The sequence below is a fragment of the Vicia villosa genome, linkage group LG1, assembly GCF_029867415.1.
Source record: "Vicia villosa cultivar HV-30 ecotype Madison, WI linkage group LG1, Vvil1.0, whole genome shotgun sequence".
NCBI lineage: Eukaryota > Viridiplantae > Streptophyta > Magnoliopsida > Fabales > Fabaceae > Vicia > Vicia villosa.
Window position 1 is genome coordinate 238,861,458 of NC_081180.1, and position 21,240 is coordinate 238,882,697.

General features: G+C 32.6%; 1 protein-coding gene across 8 annotated transcripts in view; it reads right to left on the bottom strand.

Moving 5' to 3' along the window:
- Positions 1-21,240, bottom strand: part of LOC131645008 (uncharacterized) — a 36,829-nt gene that overhangs the window by 12,667 nt on the left and 2,922 nt on the right. For 6 of the 8 annotated variants that reach the window (XM_058915668.1, XM_058915669.1, XM_058915666.1 and 3 more), the window contains 9 exons: positions 19,670-20,319; positions 19,475-19,591; positions 19,080-19,388; positions 18,728-18,985; positions 18,563-18,634; positions 18,198-18,477; positions 17,930-18,118; positions 17,727-17,801; positions 17,574-17,638 (listed from right to left, as the gene is read on the bottom strand). The exons of 1 other annotated variant lie outside the window; for it this stretch is intronic. In XM_058915668.1, the coding sequence (XP_058771651.1) occupies positions 18,226-18,477; positions 18,563-18,634; positions 18,728-18,985; positions 19,080-19,388; positions 19,475-19,591; positions 19,670-19,963 (1,302 nt within the window). In that variant the 5' untranslated portion in view covers positions 19,964-20,319 and the 3' untranslated portion in view covers positions 17,574-17,638; positions 17,727-17,801; positions 17,930-18,118; positions 18,198-18,225. Of the gene's footprint in view, positions 1-17,573; positions 17,639-17,726; positions 17,802-17,929; positions 18,119-18,197; positions 18,478-18,562; positions 18,635-18,727; positions 18,986-19,079; positions 19,389-19,474; positions 19,592-19,669; positions 20,320-21,240 lie in introns of those variants that run through there. One more of the 8 variants, XM_058915670.1, reaches the window with a different exon arrangement.

The following is a 21,240-nucleotide window of genomic DNA, read 5'->3' on the forward strand; positions in this document are numbered from 1 at the left end:
GTGGTTTTCACCCCACAACTTTGCAAGGTTTAAAGCACCCCGCAAACATGCTTTGCAAGAGTTACATACAACTTTGTTTCATGTGACACAGTTGATTCAGAGCAGGAGTAGCAATACGTTAGGTGACTTGCAGGATAAGTTTCACCTAGCAATATTTGAATATTCAAAAACTTGCAGGGTGAAATTCACCCAGCAAATATTTTGAGATACCATGTTAAATGCACAACGCAAATAATAATGTATATAATAAAAAAAATATATTTATATTATTCTAAATATTAATATTAATATTTAAAATAATATAAATATAATAAATATTTTAAATTCAAAAATTTTAAAAATACTAAATTTATAATTAATTCTAAATATTTAAATTCATACTTCATATAAATAAATTCATAATTAATCCAAAATATTTAAATTCAAAATAATATTCACTCAGGATCTGAGACGTCCGCGTTATTTTTTTCATCATTCTCGTCTACCACTCCTTGGTTACCAACCGCTCCAAATCCACCACCGCCATATTGTTGTTGAAATAATGGTTGCATTTGTTGTTGTATTTGTTGTTGCACTTGTTGTTGCACTTGTTGTTGTGTAAGCATTATTTTCTCCTGTGAAAGTCTCAATGCTTCCTCCAACTCCATTTGTTTTTTTCTCAATGTTTCATTTTCACATGCTACTTCACTCTGAGCTAGTTGTCTAGTTGTTTAAGTTATTTCAAGGGTTAATGTCGGAGGACGTAAAGACCATTCCCCATCTGCAATTCTCCTAAATAAATAACACTTATCCCTTTTTGTGTAGTTGACAGCTAAAGGTCCAGTAGCATGAATTTTTTCATTTCTATTCTTTCTCTTACTTTCTTTCAACCACAAATATTAATCAATAGCTGGGTCAAGACGATGTCGCCCCCGTGGACCACCTAACTCAAGATGTTTAGCTAAAAACTCCACCTTCAACCTTTGGCATTCCGCCTATACATACGTAAGTAAATTAAATTAAATAATAGAGTTTAGACAATTTATTTAAATAAAAAAATAGTTGAAGGCAATTAAATGAAATAAAAAGTATAGGCTATATTATAAAAATATTGGATCAAGAGCCATTAATGGAAGGGTGCTCTACATATACGTTGGAAGTCTATTGTGTGTAAAAACAAAAAGTTACTTTAATAAAAAATAATTCATAATTTTATCTCCCAATTAATGAATATCAACGAGTATGACCATTTTGATGGTGCTAATTTATTTAGCCATACTTAATTCAACTTAATACCTTCCAAATCAATACTTGAAATTTGGAATAATAACAATACATTGTAATAACTGAACAAGCCAAAGATGCAACACAAACAAACACAGAACTGCACCCACTGATACAAACAGGCTAGTCATAAACTCCACATGCAGCCCCTACACCTACCAATATAACAGAATAACAACCAGATATAATGATACAGGCGGAAAAGAGCAACACAGCACAAACGATAAAAAAGGACAAATAAGGGGAACTCGGGTTTAGACGATAAACAAACGATAAAAACGAAAAACAAGCTTCTAGATAAAAGAACGGTTGCAAGTTAATGTGTGGTTTTTTTCCTCATTTATAACAGAGTTATTATTAATTAATACTATTAATTATTCTTCAAATGTGAAAAACAAAAAAATTTACATCATTTGGATATACAGATACTAATATAAAATCAATTCTTCCTATCATTTGAGTTCCTATCATTTCTGAAATGCTAATAACATAAAATGTCTTCATTTCTAAAATTTAATTTATGGTCTATATTTTGTCAAACTATTTTGAATTTTTGAATTCCTATCATTTGGAAATTTATGGTATTAACTTTAAGGGTAAATAGCTTTTTCTCCCCTGCCATATAGGCGAGTTTTGAAAAAACCCCTGTAAAAAAAAAAGTTGCATGGATTGCCCTATCATTTCCAAAATATTTTAATTTTAACCTTAAACAAAACACATCATCAAAAATGTTGATGTGGCTTCATATTTTTTTATTTTTTATTTAAACAAAATGCCACATGCATTTATTTTTTATGAATTGGCCAAAACGCCCTCTTTATCAGGGATAAGAAACTTGTTTCCTCTCTCATTCCCTAGCCACCCCCTTCTTCGTTTCCTCGTTCCTCCCTGCTGTTCACGACAAACCCCATAACACGACAACAATGTTCAAAACTCATCACCAACAACGTTCACGACCTTCATCCGCGATCTACACCCTCATCAACACGAAGCTCCATCAGAACTGATTCGCTCACATCCGTTCAAATCCGTCAACGTAACTCAACACCTACACAGATTCATCACAGATTCCTCGATCTGCAAAGGCATATCACAGCTTCATCGATCAATAAAGCTCACAACGTCAACTCATTTGATTCATAAGAACAACTTGCAACAACTTCAACGCGTCTTCCATCATCAAATATGTAACGTCAGCTCGACGGATCTCATATTCATGGTAAGCAGGTCTTCAATTTCAGAGAAATAAAAAAAAACTAAGAGAAGGAGCAAGTTTGAAACGCAACGAGTGTCAAAGTGCACACGACGCAGATCTGAATTTGGCAGCGCAAAGGAGGATTCAAGCTCCTGATTTGAATTTATTGTTGTTGTTGTTATGCTTTTGATTTGAATATTTTTGTTTTAGTTTATGCTTTCTGTGAGAGGAAAAGATCAAGAGTAGATGAGAGAGAGATTATTGAGAGATTAGGAACGATGAGTGAAGAAGCTTGGCACATAGAGTTTTAATTTTGTGTATTCATGGAGAAGGTGAGAGGATGAAAAGGATTTTTGTTGCTAAGGTTGGGTGACCGAAAATGGGAAGAGGATGAGGGCATTTTGGTCAGTTCATAAAAAATAAACACATGTGGCATTTGGTTTGAATTAAAAATAATAAAAAACAAAGCCACATCAACATTTTTGATGATGTGTCATACTTAAGGTTAAAATAAAATATTTTGAAAATGTTAGGGCAATCCATACAACTTTTAAAAAATGTTAGGGCAATCCACAACCTAATACATATAGAACTCCAATAAAAATATAACACAATAAAGAATATAATTTAAAAAGTAGTGAGATATAAATATATTACCGTCAGCATGATCAGCAATACTAATGCTTTCGGCTCTATGAATAGCGGCTCGTCTTTCTGATGCTCTACGCTGCTTTGCTTTTTCAGATTTTTTTTCTTAAACTCATATGATTTCCAATAAACAAGCATTTCTTTAAACACATTTTCGTCCATCCATGGAGGCCTGATCTCTCTTTCTTCATATCCAAGCCTAGCACACCTAAGAATGTCTGAAAGTCGTGCTGATGCTCTTCTCCTAAAATTAATCTCAACCAGCTTATCATCTACTGTGTGCCATATACACTCTTCTCCTGCAATATAGAAATTAAAACAGGATGGTTAGAAATTAAAAAATTAATTTCTTCAAGAATACGAACATCTCACTCCTCCATTTGTCCGACAACATTCTTGATCAAATGCCCATGTAATAAACAATTTAACTCCTTCCTCAAAAAGTGGTTTAAGTCCACGTCTCCCATCATACCTACGATCGTACATCAAACTACGATAACACTTGTAATTTTCCATACTGCACGTTTACAATATCGTATCCATTATATTAATCACAAAACATTTTAATCATAACAATTATATAATTATATGTTAAAACATATTAAACATATTAGACTATAATACTATAGCAAGACACGAGAGACTATCCATAAATGACATATCCATCAAATCATTATTGTAAACATTTTTTATGTGCTTTTATTTTAGATATTTAATTTTTATAATGTTTAAATTCCATCAAACATTAAAATAGTTCAACACTTAAGAGTATAAGAAAAATATTTCAGATTCATTTGAAATGTAGCTATAAAATAATTCAATTAGTTTTTACTAAACGAACAGTAAATAAAGTTTGTATACAATAACTTCAAAGGTTAATTTCTAGAGTAAAAAATAAAAATAATTAACATATTATTAAATTTCTTTGAAGTGGAGTAAGAGACAAATTTTTTATATAAGTGAAATGATACTTGCTCATTTCAACAATAAAAAAATTAAATTTAAATAAATTAATGAATACTATTTCCTTAACTATTTATACAAGTTACAAAAGTGTCCCTCTCTTTTATATATAAAGGATATCACTATAATTATGTTTTTATTATGGATTAAGAAATGTCTATGAGAAAAGAAACAAATAGAGATTCTTTTCTCATCAATAAGAAACAAATGGAAATAATCTGTTTTTAAAAATAATAAGAATATTTTCTTTTAACAAATAATAAAAATTATTGTGTTTGTACAAATATTAAAATAACAATATTCAGTTTTTTAAAATGATAATAATAATTTGTTTCTAAAAAAAGTGATAATATTCTAGTTTTTAAATAATATAGTATTTTTGCTTTGAAAAATATAATATTATTTTTTTTCTAGAAATATAATACGCGCAGTTTTAAAAATATATAATACATATTTATTTTTGTTTTAATAATATTATATCTTTAAAAAAAAATTAAAATTTATAAGATACCGTTCTAACCAATTGTGTGGTGTGTGGGTTAAGGCTTTTTACATATTTTTTTACATATGAAAACATAAATAGAAGGGTTATAAGATGATATTAATAAGATAAGATGATAGCTCTTTCATGTCGTTGATGTCGCTAATCTTCTCAAATGGTCCGACCATGAAGAAAAGACAGAGGAAGTTAGAGTTGAAGGGAGGAAAAAGGAAGAATGTTGTGTTATGGCAGAAGTTGTGTTTGTTGAGTCTAACCCAAATGAACAATTTTTGGTCCTGAATAACTCACAATATATGACTTGAGTAGACATGTCTGATTGGAAAGATGATAAAATAATACTATAAAATGGTGGTAGTCGTATGGAAAATGCAAAAGCAAAGGATATAGGTTGTAATGCATTAAATGATCAGCAATGTCATGGGAAAAACACAAAAAAAAAAAAAAATAGTATGAACTTTCAAACCACGAGGTTCTCTGAGTGTCATAACGTGAATAAATGAAGTCATTACAAGAAAACTGTGTTTTAGGGTCGGTCAAAAGCCTTCGCTAAAAGGCCAAAAGCCGACACTACACCGTGTTAGCGGCGACTTAGCATCGGTTTAGTGGTAGACACCCTTAAGGTGGAAGCAAAGCATAAAGACGTGTCGTTGCTACAGTTAGTGTCGGTTTGTGAAACGCAAGAGCAACGCTAAAATACAAAACTGATGTTATAGTACTATTTCAATGTAGCGTCGGCTATTATCGATGATAACATTTATATACTTGCGTTAAAAGCGACACTTAGACATTCTCTTCAATGTGTTAGCATCGGTGAAGAGCGACAGTCCAATATAGCTATGGCCAGTTAGTGTCGGTTATGAGAGACATTAATGTTGGCTTTATTGAGGTAGCGTCAGCTTTGTTAAAAACTACATATCTACAACTGTGTATTATAGCGATGCTAATAACCGACGCTAATGGTTTCATAATTTTCTATTTTTCATTTTAGCGTCAATTTTGATAAACGCTATCCTATAATTGTGTGTTGTAGCGTCACTAATAGCCGACACTAGTTTCTTTTTTATTACTTTTTTACTTAAACGTGTTTAAATCCAAATTTATTTGGTACATGAAATTTTCCAAAACCTGTTTATAATTTCAAACTATTCATTAATGTATTATTATTATCGCATCAAAATTTCACCACAAGATAACAAACTTATGTAAATCCACAATATTGCTACATTAGTTTAGATGTCAAACTTACATCAAAATAATGACACAATACACCAAACTTGTGCCAATCCATAATATTGCTATATAAATATATCAAAGTTACATTAAAATACCAACACAAAATATCAAACTTGTGAAAATCCACAATATTGAACAAGTTCTAAAATTAAGAAAAAGACAATGCATATTACTCAACATTCATCACTCGTTTCCTCTAGATCCACTGACTCATTATTAGAGTCATTATCGTAATGGCCATGAGTATTAGGATCAACACTAGAAGGAGTAATGGAAGGACTTGCATGTCTGATTGCAAAGCCCACAGCTATTTCAGAAATTCTTCAATTGCGTTTTCAAATCTGCAGTCTCAACTATAGCTTTCTAGGAATGTGCATTAGCTAATACAGCCTCTTGAAGCCTCAGCTTTAGCCGCCTCAATGGCTTGACTATCTGCTTCTCTATTTGGGTTTGAAATGGCCACTTATATCAAATAAGACACTCCATACTGTACATTAACCGTCATTCGGGAAGTTCCATAACATCGACCTCGTGACTTACCGCTGACAACTTCTTTCTATAATTGTAGCTTTTCTGACCCATCCATATTATTATCATTTTGTGTGGCTTGTGTCAAACGATTCACATAATCTTCTTGTATAACACAAGATAATAATCAGTACAAACATGTCATGCTACAAGCTTACATATATAATCAATCCACCAGCCAAAGTTCAGATTAACCTTCGATCACTAAGCCAAAAAAGGGAAAAGAAGGCGCTTTTTTGTCCTTTAACAACGCTTAAAAGCGCTGCCTATGGTGGCGCTACTGTAGGCACTACAACACGGAAGGGCTTTAAAAGCGCTTTTTTTGGCCTTTAACAGCGCTTTAAAGCGCTGCCAAAGCCAGCGCTGGCGTAGGCTACGAAAGCGCTTTTTCCAGAAAAAGCGCTCTGGTAGACCCCCCTACAAGAGCGCTTTTTCTGGAAAAAGCGCTCTGGTAGACACCCTATAAGAGCGCTTTTTCTGGAACAAGGTTAAGCAATTTTCTTTTAGAGATTCAGATTCTGCAGATACAAAGAGACAATCATAAGTCATCGTATAATAGAATACATTACTTAAGAGGTGTCAAATGATTTTGCCCCCTCCATTTATTACTATAACATACAAAAAACAGATTCCAAAAATCCGAAGACAAAGGGATCTCCAAATTAAACATAGAAGAATCAAATACATAAAAATGATAAAATATATAAATCCTCTTTAAAACTAAAATAGTAACAATAACTCAGTAAAGCATAGGAATATAAACAAATCATAAACATGCTATCTAGTTAGAGAGAGATCTCTCTTGAAAAAATTGTGTTAATTACGGCATCCACGGTGATTTCAATCGACTAGTAGTATCCTCCACAGTGCATCTTCTATAAAATAAAGAGGCAGTATATATTGCAAATCAAACTTAAAATCAAAACAGAACCAATGAAAAGGAAATAGAAATCATGAAATTCATTACACTATTTCTTAAGTTATCAACTTAACAATTTATCAAACTTGTGTAAGGAAAGAAATACAAAGTTAGGAAATCTTGGAACAAACCAGACAACAAACATAACCATTATAAACTAAAATCTTCAACCCACTTTGTGGGAATATTAATTATATAAAGTGAAATTTGTTTCTCTACCTAATTACTTGCAAAAGTTGAATATATACATAAACCATTTATAGAAGGAACATGGTTGACAAAAACATAGCTAGCATATACTGTGTTCCACCGAAAAATTTAAACATATGCCGATAGCCATTTTGCCCAGGACTATAAAAAGAGTTAATTCTGCCAAAACATATTAAGGTCTTATTTGAATAAACAACTTAAAAAAGCGCTAATAGTATAAACTGTTATTGCATAAATTCTCATATACGAGGTATGCATATTTCTATAACAAATATTAAACACAGTCAAACTCTTCATATAAGCTATAGGCTGTTTACACAAGATACTCAGAAGAATTTATGGAAATAAACTGAAAAGTGAAAACAACTTATGGAGAACAGATTAAACTTATGAATCTATGATTAAACTTATCAATGCCTCTTCACCTTAAAACTGGGATACTACAGAACAGATTACAACAAAGGATGTAATTTACACATTTTTAATCAAATAATAAAGTGTTGAAACAGGGCTAGGTTTCTTCTAAGCTTTAGTAAAATGCAATATGAAAAAACAACAAGAGATGCATAGCACAAGCAGCATAATGGTGGTCAGCAAGAGATGCATAGAGAGATGGTTTTAGAGACTTACAATCGTGGTCAGCAATTCTCGAAACGGTTTGAGAGCGTCTCCTTTGACTGAGACGAAGATTCAGCCGGAGGCGGAAGGCGGAAGAGTTTGCGAAGAGTTTGAGAGCGTCTCCTTTTATCCCTATTACTCAGCCACGAAGTGAATGAGGAGACGAAGAGTTTGCGAAGGCGGAAGGAGAAGACGAAATTCAGAGATTCAGTATCGAAATTCAAGGATGGAATGGTGATTCAAGGATGGAAGGCAGAGATTTTCATGGTAGGTTTACGTTTGGGGAAGAAGCTCTAGAATGGTATCCTGATTTCTGAAAAACGTAATAACCTGGGAATGTTTTGTTTTAAAAATTTAATTGTAAATACCCTACGAGAGCGCTTTTGAAAAGCGCTTTGGTACCCCAGTCCTATACCAGCGCTTTTTGATAGAAAGCGCTTTGGTAACCTACCCCTTTACCAGCGCTTCTAAAAGCGCTTTGGTAACAAGCCCTATACCAGCGCTTCTTTAAAGCGCTTTAGTAAGCAGCCCTATAGCAGCGCTTTCTAAAAGCGCTTTCGTAGGTACCCCCTACAGGAGCGCTTTTTTTCCTTGATTTTTAGTCTTGTTTTTAGCGAAGGCCTATAGCAGCGCTTTTGCCAAAAGCGCTTTTGTAGCTGCGTTGCTAAAACTTAAATTTGGCGTAGTGAGGTATAGACAATGCTTTTTTTTTAACACAAAACCGCTGTCTTATGTATACTTTAGGCAGCACTTTTCCTTGAAAACCGCTTTCTAAAGTAGGTCTGTAGCAGCGCTTTTTCCTGGAAAAGCGCTTTCTAAAGTAGGCCTTTAGCAGCACTTTGTCTAGCCTTTTATGCTTTTTGTTGGGATCTTTAGGAAGCGCTTTTTCAGGAAAAAGCGCTTTCTATTGTCTCCCTTTAGACAGTGCTTTTAATTGCGGTGTCTAATGTATTTTATGGCATCTTTAGGCAACACTTTTCTAGGAAAAAGCGCTTTCTATTGGGTACTATAGGCAGCACTTTTCCTAAAAAGCGCTTCCTTTGCTTGACGTAAAAAATGACATTTTAAGCGTTTTTTATGTAAAAGCACTGCCTATTCTTTCTTTTTTAGAAAGCATATTTTTGGGAATAATCTCATAAACCTATAATTCAAGCCTTACATTTCAACGAAGAAGCCGTTATATACAAAAAAGGCATTATATACCATTATAATACCATTATAATCCAAAATATATACACCATTATAATTCAATTCACATGTTTGCAACAGAACCAAAATCATCCCTAAGAATAACAAAGTCATCCCTAACAATAACTAAATCAGCCCTAACAAAATCAGCCCTAACAATAACAAAATCAGCCTAACAAAATCAGCTCAAAATCGCCAAAATTCGAGGAGCGGACGGTCCTAGTCCTGCAAGGTATGAACAGAACAACAGGGTCAATTAAACTAACTTGGCTCCAACACAATAAAAGGTCCTCCAAGGTATGAACAGAACAACACGGTCAATTAAACTAACTTGGCTCCAACACAATTAAAGGTCCTCCAAGGTATGAACAGAACAACACAGACAATTAAACTAACTTGGCTCCAACACGATTAAACCTAATTTTTCATAACACTTTTCAACTTCCAATACCTTATATGATTCTTTTCTCATTAAATTATTCACACAATTCCTCCTTGATTTCTTCCAATTGATTTTTCGTGTAATGAGCGTACTTGTATTCATCAAAGTACTACATAACAAAACATATTATGCATGATTTAGTTAAAAGTAATAAATTATATGAAATATCTGATAAATATTAAAATAAATCCTAAGTTATAAATACATACCGCGTGATTGGAATCTCTATTCGATACAAATGAAGGATTTCTTTCATAAACCTCATGACAAAGTATCTGCAATCTATACCGTTACGTTGACGAGCACACTACATAGAAAAACAAATAAGAATGTATAGTTATCTTGTTTTATCAAGTAGCATCACTATTATAAGAAAAATTGTGAAAATTAATGTACCTCCACTTTGATCCATGTAATGTTGCTTGATCTAGACCGTGATACTCGAGCTTCTCTTTGAGAGCGGAATACTTGTATTGATCTAACAAAATAAAAACATATATTTAGAACAATCTCACAGAAATAATTAACTATACAAATACACACAAATATTTAAAACAATATCACTTACGTATCAATCATTAACTTCATATATGGATAAGTTGTCCAATCACCATCTACCGAATTCAGATAATACACCATTTCTTTGAAAGGATCAATAGCAACCAATAACCATGACGTTTATAAATTAAAACAAAAGTTTAGATAGAAATTTTCAACACAAAAGATACAAAGATTAGAATGAACTTAGAATGAAGTACTAACCCTAAAGGAATAGTATTATACGGTAAAAGATTAATGCTTTATGTACTGTTGGCCATGTGTCTCTCAACTAAGTGATATCTTATCGAATCTGGATCCTTAAAAAATGATGCTCTGTTGACACGGGAGGAAGACACGAAATGGAATCTGTTTGACAATTGATTCCCGCGGGTCAATTTTTCATACAAGAACCTTAAATAAAAACATAATAAACATTATACTATTTTCGTTGAAATGTGTAAATAAATTATTCGACTAATTAAATAATAGATTGATCGCATTACCGGATGTATGAGTGTACAACACCGATGCCTAATTCTGTATGCTGAAAAATATGTTCCATTTCCTCTTTTGCAATTGTTTCGGAGCAATAAAAAGCAAAGATACCTTCCTCCATATCCATTTGACGAATAGCACCATTCATCAAATTTGATGTTCCCACAAGTATTTCAAGACACATCCGAAATCGAGGTACAAAAGCTTTTCTTGCCACAGTTCTTGGAAGATCCCTTTTCTTGTTGGGTACACTACTAGTTTTCTGGATCACTTGTTGTGAATCTTAAGCAGTTACCTAAAAAAATATAACTTAGGTAAATTATAAAATCATGCAGTATAATTAACACTTTAAATGTACCTCTTTTTGTGATGCAACAGATTCGCTGTGCCGCAAAATCCCTTTATCCTTAGATGTGGGTTTTGTAGGAGTCTAAAATTAACATGTAATAAAAATGTACGTAATGATTCATAATTGAAATTTGAATACTAAAAGATTCATGATGGTTTTCAATATACCTCATCATCTATGAATATGAGGTCTGACGACCATGCAACAAATGATCCTATTGCATCTCGCAACAATGTTGTCTTTGAAACAATGTCAGGTATCGGTAGCAATGCATCCAGATTTAATGCAATATCAACCGATGCTTTCAGATGTCCATCAGGGAGCGGTCTATGGTGAAGTAAATCTCCCAAAGTGTTATGCACTTTTCCCTTGCTAACTAGGCGATTAGTCGGTGATGATAAGTATAGCTGACAAGATGAAATGCCATAAACCAATAATAAATATGTTACTGTTAATGTGTATATATGTCAATTAAAATAAAGGGTTAATGAACTTTTTGGTTCCTCTAAATATCTCAAATTTTGTTTTTAGTCCCTTTAAAATTTTTCTTCAAAGAATGCTCCTCCTAAAATTTTAAATTTTAACTTTTGGTCCCTCCTGCAATTTAGCGACGGTTTTTACAATTTAGCGACATTTTTTAGCGACGGTTTTAGCAGTTTTTTTATTTTAGCGACGGAATTACAGACCAATTTAGCTACGATTTTGTCATGAGGGACCAAAAGTTAAAATTTAAAATTTTAGGCGGACTATTCTTTGAAGGAAAATTTTAGAGGGACAAAAACTGAAGTTTGAGATATTTAAAAGGACCAAAAAGTTCATTACCCCTAAAATAAATGTGCTAATTTAATTTCATAATAACATATATATAATTACCACGGGAAATTTATTTTGACAATTGATACTAGCTTTGTCACTAGTTTCTTTCAACTCTGAATTGCACTTTTCCGCCATATATCTCTCTTTATCCTTTTGCAATTCGCGGACTTGCGCCTTTAATTCCTCCAACGTTTGCATCACTTCTTGATTGCTAGGATTTCTTTTCCTTGGATGCTTATACAAGAAAGATGGAGTCAACCATGTCCTTTACCCCTCACCTTACCGGGATGCTCAGCAACATTTACTGCTCGACTAAGTACGCTCCTGTTATCCAGGTCCTCACATGTGGGTACTGATTGAGATAGAGTCTCTTGAAATTCATTTACAAATTGAAGTTTATTAGTGAAGATAAAAAATTAATTATATATTAAAAAAATTTCGAGTTAATTAAAGACACAATGTTATACTTACACATTCATCTTAAATATGTTGAACATCTTCTCTAACAACTCCATCCTTGCCCACACGAGCTTCCTTTCACAAAACATGTACTGAAAGTGATGTTTCGTCACTTTTCGTCTCGTATAATTACGCATTAACACAAATAATAAGATCATCAATTATAACATAAACTAGTTCCTAATTCAAACATTACATTAACCAAAGTTGCATTCATAACTCTAAACAACTCACTCAAGGACCACTCATGTACAAATAACACATGAAAGTTATGATCCAATTATGCCAATTCATGTACAAATAACTCATGTACAACTATGCCAATTCAAATTTCTTCAAACATGAAAGTTATGATCCAATTATGTCTAAAGTTCTTTAGGAAGTTCATATTTATTGTTGGACAACCACTATCACAGTTGGACAACAACTACAGGAACCAGAGACTCTTCCACTTACTTAGCTAGGTAACGGCCATATTTATTGTGCCTCAGCAATGGTCATGAAATAAAACCAAGAGTGCAATAACACCACTAAAATTACAAGAAGTGATATTCTAAAATAAAACCAAATTTGTGATTTGTTATCATATAAATGCAATGTAGATGTTGGTTGTGTTATATTTTTCTCCTAATGCATGAGAAATTTAAAATTGCCAACACCAAGATTATCTTAGATGCACTATTGTCAAGTACAATCTAAAGACAGACTTTACCAACCAAGAAGATTTAGAAAATTAAAAAATCGAAGGTAAAATGTTCACGTGTAAGCTTAAGAAGCCAAACACTAGTTCAGAAAGTAATTTTTACATCGGGCGAAAAGTACTTTTTACATCGGGCCTAGGTCCGATGTAAAGCCAAGCGATGTAGTAAATCAGAACATTTTACATCGGGCCAAGGCCCGATGTGAAAAAGTAACATACCACATCGAATGAATTCAGATGTCTGATGTGAAAAATAATTCAATTTTTTTATAAAAAAATTTATACGCCATATTTTACATCGGTTTTCTCGTTCGCCCGATGTAATATATTGTTTTTACACCGGTTTTCCGATTTCCCGATGTAATAGATAGGTTTTTACATCAGTTTTCCCGTTTGCCCGACGTAATATGTACTATACTTTTAAGCGTATACTAGCTGTTTTTCCTATATTTGCTGTAATTTTTTGTGTACCTAATTTTTCATATAAGTTTCAAATACCACACAGACCAAATTTAGGTCGCTATTTTTCAAAATTTTCCCACATCACACTGACCACATTTAGGTAACTATTTTTACATTTTTCAAACCAGTGAAGGATATAATTTAATTGCACCAAATAGCTAAGATGCATATATATGTTCTTCAAAATGAACAGTTGATTTATAAAAGTATTAATTTAGGATACACAAGTGTACAAAATTGTAAGAAAGTTTACACACGGTGGACTACTACAAAATAACAAAACAACAAATATCCAACCATTTAAGTCCTTTCGCGCACTTTAAATACCAACATGCATCCACGAAAAGATGAGTTGTAACTTCTGAAGACAACACCAAAATTACATTTGCTGATAATAAACAATAACACTAATTGACATCAGCAGACAACACCAAAGTCAAGAAACTAGCTCGAATCAGAAATATAGAAAATTCCGTATAATTCACCAGATAAAGCATAATCTTTATATAACTCGGAGAAACATTTTGCCCAACGAAGTCGCAAATCATACAAATCATCTTGTGTTAATTCTGTAGGATCATCAAATACCTATATTTTGTAAATAACAATAAAGTTATTCTTTGAAATTTTATATTAAGTTACAAAACGCAAAGTAAATAACAAATTAAAGTTATTTTATTACCTGCATACAAGATTCGGTTATATTGGCAGAGACAATATCCAACATATTTTTCATCACATAGTACCCACAATCATTAGAGTTATGTTGTTTCCTTGTCTACAAATGAATGACATAATTAGTGAATAATTATCATAAAATTAAATATAGAATTATAATTTACATCACACTTACATTGGGTTGAAGCCATGTAGACTTTTTTCTATTGTCATTTGCAAATTGATGAACCTCAAAAGCACTAATTCAGAAAAAAATCCATATAAAGCCACATAAAATATGAAATTACTTTTATAAAAATTTATGTATATATATGATATATACTATATTATAACAAAATTCACATAAAAGATAAACTTACGTTGTAGCAATTTTCTTCGTGGCTTTATCAATTTTCCGATGAAGTGAACAAAAGACGATCACAATATTGTCTCTTGGACACATGACTATTAATTGCCAATGTTGTCTGTACGTGTGTGTAGAAACACAAAAGTCATATAAAATATCTATATTATCAAAATTAAAAAATAGAAAACAAAATTTCATAAAAACTTACCGATGAACAAGTGGTAGTAAGTGGCCAACTCTATTTACCAACATTAACATATCTTGTATGTATTTTTTAACACCTGCTATAGATTTCAGCATATTATCATTATATATACACATAGCAGGGTCCATAATTCTATATACTTCTGATGTGGAATTATCAATACATACACGATGAATATACCTGAATAATTTTAAAATAAACATTAGATTCGAAGTGATGAGAGATATAACCTATTAATAGATATTGATAGTAATCCATTAACAACTCTTTGATACACTTGGCTGACATTAAAAAATGAACGGCAAATTTACAATGACTTAATTCTATTTTCAAGTGTTGGTCATCCATTTTCACAAGCATGAGTAACAATCTCTGAACATCATCAACTTCCACGTCTTTTGTGCTTCCTTTTGCAGCTGAACAACTTCCTTTTCCGCTTCCTTCGACAACTTCTATTTTTTCAATGCATTTATTATTATCTATGCTTTGCGATAAACCCATTGACTTAAGTGTCTCCATAAAAGATTGTTGCAACGCCTTACGCTCTTCAACCAACTTTTGATCAAAATCAACTCTAAGTCTTGCTTCCAATTTTGATGAAAGTTGTTCAAGTTGTTCATTTACATCTATATGTTGCCCTTGACGTGAAGACGACCTTCCAAAGTAAATCCTTTGTTTATGGTGCTTTCCAACAACACGAACACGACCGCCATGCTCAGGTGTTCCAATGGCTTCTGTTAAGATATCGTTACGTCCATGTGGAACAAAGACACCTTTTTCAGCTTCTTCAACTAGAGAATCCTACAAAATGCAAAAACCACAACTAATTTCAATAGTTTTTATCAATCACAAATATAATGATACTTGAAGTAATTTCCAAGTTTTACTGACAATTTTTTCTGCAACAGCTTGTGTAGACTTTGATGTGTATTCTCCTCTTTTCTTTTGTCGTGCTCTCTTCCATAACTCATGACGTGACAGTGGAGATGGACTATCATTATCATCTAATGTAGAATCATCTCTCAATGATATCCTTTCATTTTTAATTTTCTCCACAAGCAAGCGATATCCTCCCTGAGATAATACGTGTGGGTATACATTCCTAGACACATTTTCCCTACCCTTTTGACTTTTTTCCTATTAATTATAAACTCAAAAAATTATCACTAAACCTAATAAAAATGTTATTAAAAAAACTCGAATATAACTCCTACTAACATATTCGTATGTGAATTATCTTAAAACCTCTCCATCGCTCTCTCTTTCTGGTATATATTTCCCATCGGTTTTCCTAAAGGGCCGAAGTAAAAGCCCATTATGCTATATAATTTCCATCAGTTGCTAAACGCACCGATGTAAAAGCCTTGATAAAATAATTTCGCTTTATTTACGGTAATGCCACCGTGTATTGGATTTTTAATTTTTGAGTTATTTTTCCCACCAGCTCCATTAAATGTCGGAAAATCCCTAAATCAAATTTTTTCCACATCAATTTGTTATAAAACCTGATGTAAAATTCTTTGACATATATTTTTCACATCAGTTATCTTTATACCTGATGTAAAATCTTGTAATCAAATCACTACGCCAAACAAGGAAAAAGACAGTGCTTTTTTTGGCTTTAGGCAGCGCTTTAAAGCGCTGTCTATTCCCCTGCCGCCGTAGGTAAAGGCAGCGCTTTTTTTCACCTTGAAAGCGATGCTAAAGGCACCCTTTAGCCAGCACTTTTACCTATAAAGCGCTGTTAAAGGCCCACTTTAGACAGCGCTTTAATATTAAAAGCGCCGCTAACAGCCCACTTTAGACAACGCTTTTCTGAAACAATTTTTAAGAAAAAGCCTCTTAAATGCGCTGCTAAAGGCCACCTTTAGCCAACACTTTTTTCTTAAAAGCGTTGTTAAAGGCCCCATTTAGGCAGCGCTTTTCTGAACAAATTTTTTAAAGAGCTTTTAGGCAGCGCTTTTTAAAGTGCTGTCTAATGTCCACAAAATTTTTAGATGCATCTATTTAAAAAAGGCTTGCCCCAGGTTTTCACCACATTTTGCACCTGTATATACCATCACAAATTTCACATATAAACAACAAAAAAAAACTCTATTTTTCAGAGCTAGGATGCTAAGAGTATATATATATATATATACACGAATAAACTTTGTATTTTTTATATGCTAAGATGCTAAGAATATATTAATAAACAACAACAAAATTACATCCAATTCAATGAAAATAATTGCATCATCCAAAACATTGTTATTTTTTACACAAGTCAAAAGGATGCTAAATATCTACTTTTTCTTCTTGCCAACAACTGTAACCTTTTTACCCTTTAATATCCTGCAATTTCATCAAACCATTACAATCACTTGGCTATACTCAAAATTCTCATCAATTATAGTAAGATTTCATACCTATACAACTTTCAACTCAATTATGAATTGACACCAATCCTCCTTAAGTTCATCCAACATAGATCTTGAGTAAGTAGCACACTTGAAGTCATCAAAGTACTACAAAATAATATAACATGGTATGTTTAAGTTAAAACTATTTAATTATATGAGAAATATGTGTTAAATATTAAAATAACTCTTAAGTTAGAAATCCATACCTTGGACGGAATCTCTATTTGATTCAAAAGAAGAATTTCCTTCATAAACCGCGACATGTAAAAACTGCAATCCACTTCATTACGCTGCTCAAGACACTACACATGGAAAGAAAATATGGATAAGACCTAAGTTTTATCACGTATCATCACTATTTATATAATCAAAATTGTGATAACTAATTAATATACCTCCACTCGAATCCATGTGATGTTGTTGGCTTTACTCTTTGGTACTTGACTTCCTCTTTGTGCTCGAAAAACTTGTATAACGCTAATAAAACATAAACGCATAATTTAGAACAATTCACATAAATAAATAGATAAATATACACACGAATATTTAGAACAATCTCACTTACGTATCAACCAACTCCTTCATAGCTTCGTATGTACTAATTGGATTGTGTAAGGAATCCAGAAAATATACAACTTCTCTGATAGGATTAATCGCGACCAACAACCAATGTCCACTGTAAGGCAAAACAAATGTGAGATGAAAACTTTCTACACAATGTCAAAATATGATAAATTATAATAGATGAATTTAGAATTAAAGTCTAACCCGTTGCCGGTATTAAACGGTAAAAAGAACAACTTTTCTGAATTTATGTTGGCCATAAAATGGTTGAGTACATACGCGATGACTTCATCCGGTTTAGATATGATTAACCCTAAGTTGGTATTGAAGGGAGCTAAGAAAGCGAATCTTTGCCTCAATCCACTCGGGTGCATCAATTTTTCATACAAAAACCTTAAATAAAAGACCTCATTAATATTTGAAATGAGTAAATGAATTGTTCATTTAATTAAACAAATTAGATCGGATATACCTTATGTATGTATCAATAACACCGAGGCCTAATTGCGTATGTTCAAAAATTTGTTCAAAATCTTCCATACTAATTGTTTCTTGATGCTCAATACCAAACAAATCTTCCTCCATAGGTACAAGACGGGTGTTTCCTTGCGGAATATCAGAGAGTTGTAAAAATGTGAAAGGCACGGCCTAAACTTATTGGGAGTAGATTTTTTCTTAGTTGCGGTCTTCTTAGCAATAACCTTTTCAGGCTTCTTACCCTTACTGACATCTTCAATCTCTTTAGCATGCATCTAAATATCATATAATTAGTTAGGTGAAATATAAGATCACGAATTAACATTTTTCATGCATAAATATCATATAATTGTGATGTACCTCTTTTAGTGATGCAACTGACTCGATTTTCTGCGGAGGCTCCTTGTCTTTTGCTTTAGATTTTGTTGGAGTCTAATTAACATAACCATGTAAAAACAATTGTACATAAAATGCGCGTAAAAACTTTGAATACTCAAAGATTCATATATATGGTTTTAAGCATACCTCATCATCTACACTAATGAGGCTTGACGGCCATGCAACAAACGAACCTATTGCATCTCCCACCAATGTGGCATCCGAAACATCGTCAGGATGCGGTAGTAACGCATCCTTCTCTAAAGCAATGTCAATCGATACTTTCAAACAGCCCGTAGGGAGCGGTCTAGTGTGAAGTAATTCTCCCAAAGTGTTATGCACTTTTCCCTTGCCAACCATCTGATAAGTCGGTGACGATAAGTAGAGTTGGCAAGGTGAAATGCCCTAAAACCAATAATAAATTTCAAATTGTTATTGTGTATATATTTCAATTAAATAAATTAAACTACTTTAATTTCATAATAATATATATAATTACCTCTGGAAGATTCGGTTGAAAATTACAATCGATACTACCTTTGTCACTAGTAGCTTTACAACCTGAAGCTTGCTCTCTTAATTCTTTTTCCCTTTTCAATTCACGGACTTCAGCTTGTAGTGCATACAAGGTTTCCTGCAGTTCTCTATTGCTAGGAGCCTTCTGTTTTTTCATCTTTAAGGATGTTGGAGTGATTCCAAATCCCTTACCCCTCACCCGACCAGAATATTCAGGAATATCTAATGCGCGGCTAAGTATGCTCCTGCAATCATTGCATTCATCTGGAGATATAGACTGAGATAGAGTCTCCTGAAATTCATATGAATATTCAAAATTTGTCTTAATAATATGTTACTAAACTTTTGATTTAATTAAAGAAATAATGCTATACTTACGCATTTTTCAAAAACTTTTTGAACATCTTCTATGATAACTCCATCCTTTCCCACACAGGCTTCCTTCCACAAAACATGTGGTAGAACAGATGTTTCATAACTACTCTCCCTTGTTAACTACACAGTAAGCCAAATAATATGATCAAATATAACTCACGATGAACAAGTATAACATTGAAATTTATATATACTTACAATAGACTGTTCTAAGCGTCCATATCCCATACGCCCTTTTCTGTATGGATATGGGGGACCTGGTGCTCTTTGCCGATTTGTTTCACTTCTACTCCGAAAATATGGGTTTTTTCGTTTTACTTTAAACGTTACCCATTCTTCAGGTGAAATCAAACTGCTATATCTTTTTCGATACTCTGCATCAACAAAATTTTTATTCGCATCCATAAGATATCTCCTAGTTAAAAAAGTCCTAAACCCTCTTAGTAGTCTTCCGGCCAATTTGAGACAAATTTTTCTTCTATTATCCTCCATGTTGTTGAAACTCCTCTACGAAAAACATACACATATGGTACCTGTATCTCAATCCAAAGTTTGTCTTTAGCTTTTTTCAAATTTGTATCTCTCCAATCATCACAAGTAATTGGAATTGCATTCCTTACGAGTGCACCAATAAAACTTGTAATCTTTGAACCGTTAGGCTCAATTAGTAGGCCACTTTCGCTCCAATGCGCATCTAATAGTATGCCTCGGTCTCTATCACGAATGACTCTCTTCATAAGTGTTATTCCTCTTCTAATTTCCGCTTCCTAATCAACAATGTTCTCATGATCTCCATCATCAATAGCATCATCATGTGGTTGATCCTCGTTACTAGCCATCTAATTAACCTATAATAAAGAAAAACATAATCAAATGACACTCATATGCACTCATAAAATTCCATAATCAATTGAATATAAAACATAAACTTATTACATCATAAGATTATACTATACACACGAATTCATTGATTAACACATTCAGACATACTAGTAACACTCACATAGTTACATTATCAAATATTATCATATAGTAATCACAGGATAACACAATGAACAATGAAAATAAAACAAAAAAATAGGTACTAAATATCACTCACAAAGTAGAACACGAACCAAATACGCACATAAATTACAGACACATATACATAAAACTATAAAAACATGTGACACATCATATAAGTTTATTGACAATGACATAATATATAATATTTTATGATATTACTTCTTTCACTAACATCTCTTTCTTTTCTTGGTTGAAATACGAATTACTTGGTTGTAATTAGAGGAGTACCTAAATATATAACTAACAAACCTCTAACTAGTTCAACATATAATATGTAACCAATAAAGGAAGAGTCAAATCCTCGTTGAATCCAAACTCAACTTCCCTAAGTGTAACATGTTTTTTAAAGTAGTTTCCTAAATACTTACCATTCCTTCCACCCTATACAAGATCTCAGTTACTCAATTAACATTTTCTTCCTACCACATTATATCACACAACTTCATAGTGCTAGCATAAAATAAATTCAAAGATAAAAAACACCATTAAACATCATTAAACATGATCTCACACACCTCAAAGACATCATTAAACATGATCTCAATTCCAAAAACATGGCTTACCTACTACAGGAGCCCTTCACCCTTTTATATATTATCATCATAACAAACCCTAGCTTCCATGTTCCATCCATATAACTATCTTACTACTCTTATCACTATTGAATTCTAGCTTCTCTTTTCTCTATTTCTTTTACTTACTCT